Source organism: Solanum tuberosum, unplaced genomic scaffold (genome assembly GCF_000226075.1).
Source record: "Solanum tuberosum cultivar DM 1-3 516 R44 unplaced genomic scaffold, SolTub_3.0 scf00949, whole genome shotgun sequence".
In the NCBI taxonomy this organism is placed as follows: Eukaryota; Viridiplantae; Streptophyta; class Magnoliopsida; order Solanales; family Solanaceae; genus Solanum; species Solanum tuberosum.
This window is the reverse complement of record NW_006239862.1, coordinates 46,613-48,294: the sequence shown is the minus strand read 5'-3', so window position 1 is coordinate 48,294 and position 1,682 is coordinate 46,613. Positions and strand designations below refer to the sequence as shown.

The following is a 1,682-nucleotide window of genomic DNA, read 5'->3' as shown; positions in this document are numbered from 1 at the left end:
AAAATTTACGGGGATTTCCAAGTCTCCCTTAAGTGCTATATCCATTTTTAAACCTGAAAAAATATGGGTTAACAACAATCATAAGCAAGCAGCCTAGCAACAATCACTGAATTGAAAATCAAACTTTAAAAAAAAATATAATCGCAAACCAACCGAATAAATCGAAAAATCACAAAAATAATTAATTCAATCGATTTTTTTTCATATTTTGAACATTGAAAATACATCCGTAGAAGGAAAGGAACATACTCCCTCCATCCTATTTTATGTGTCACTTTTCAGATTTCGAGATTCAAACAAGTCTAACTCTGACCGTAAGTTTTTCATATATTTTTTAAACATTTTGAATTATTAATTATTGTGACTTATAGTACTTTTTACGTAGTTTACAAATATATAAATTTCATTTCAAAAAAATTGAAGATTTCATGCGTAAATTTCTAGTCAAACTTAAACTGTTTGACTCTCGAAAAACGAAAAGTGTCACATAAATTGGGACAGAAGGAGCAAGAAATATATTCTTTAAACACAATGTTATTTATTTCACACACTATAGCTAGCTAGATAGAACTAGCTAGCCAGTATCACACACAAAAACACACACACACACACACATATATATATATATATATATATATACTTTGCATATGTATACATATGGCTATGAGCCATTGAATAACATAGATGTTTTATTACTTAAGAAGGTGATTCTCGATTTCTTTTGTCACATGAAAGACAAAAGCCAGGAAAACGAGAGGTTCTGGTGTGTCTTCAGTTTTCTTCTCGTACAAAAATGTCCATGTAGTCCAAAGATGATCACATGATGAAATAATAGTGAAGGAATCGTACAGCTCTAACAGATCTCCACCAATCACTTTCCAAGTGATTGTTTTAGTTTCATGATCGACGGCTTCAATCACTTGCTTGCAAGTCTTATCTTTTCCATCTACAATCAATAAAATTGAAAATATAAGAGATAAAAGACAGAAGTTACCCATTGAAACTTATAAAGTACATAAGCTTTTTGAGCAAGTAATATGACCATCAAAAACTTTTTTACTAAAAATATCCAATTGGAAATGGACTTTCACAATATAAGACACACCTAAATGTAAAAAATTGATTCATATGTAGAGAGAGGGGAAATGTGTATATGTTACCGTCGTTATATGTCCATTGAACAATTGAACCAACATCTACAGTTTCACCTTCATGGATCTCAAAACTTTTGACCTTGCTAGGGCTTATGTTGGATATATGATGAGTTTTGGCATGCAAAATATCGTGAAACAAATGTCCTCCACACTTCACTTCCACCGAAGAAATCAACTTGCCCTTCAGACCCATATTTTATTTTATTTTTGGTTAAACAAAAAGTTTTGAAGAAATGGTAGTCCTTATATAGATTTCAATTAGCTACACCAAAATTATTATATAAATATTTTAGGTTTGGTTGTTAGCCATTACTGAAAGAATGATTAAAAAAATAAGTATCTTGTTTTTATTTATTTATATATATATAGTAGTTTAAAAGAGTCTCTTGAGCATTATTTGGGCAGTTTTGATATTCTAAATTTGTCAAAACTGAGAATTGTCTTCCTCAAATATTTATTAAGCTTTAATTATTAAGTTAAATGGGAAAAAGCTATTTAATGAAACTCACATTTAGAACTATAGATTTA

General features: G+C 29.7%; 1 protein-coding gene across 1 annotated transcript; it reads right to left on the bottom strand.

The window, feature by feature from the left end:
• Positions 1 to 508: 508 nt before the first annotated feature.
• LOC102584942 (kirola-like) lies at positions 509 to 1,403 on the bottom strand. The gene is made up of 2 exons (XM_006367751.2): positions 1,161 to 1,403; positions 509 to 946 (listed from the first exon to the last, which is right to left on the bottom strand). The coding sequence occupies exons 1-2, from the start codon at positions 1,345 to 1,347 to the stop codon at positions 693 to 695; spliced, it is 441 nt and encodes a 146-aa protein (XP_006367813.1). The 5' UTR covers positions 1,348 to 1,403; the 3' UTR covers positions 509 to 692.
• Between the last annotated feature and the right edge of the window lie 279 nt (positions 1,404 to 1,682).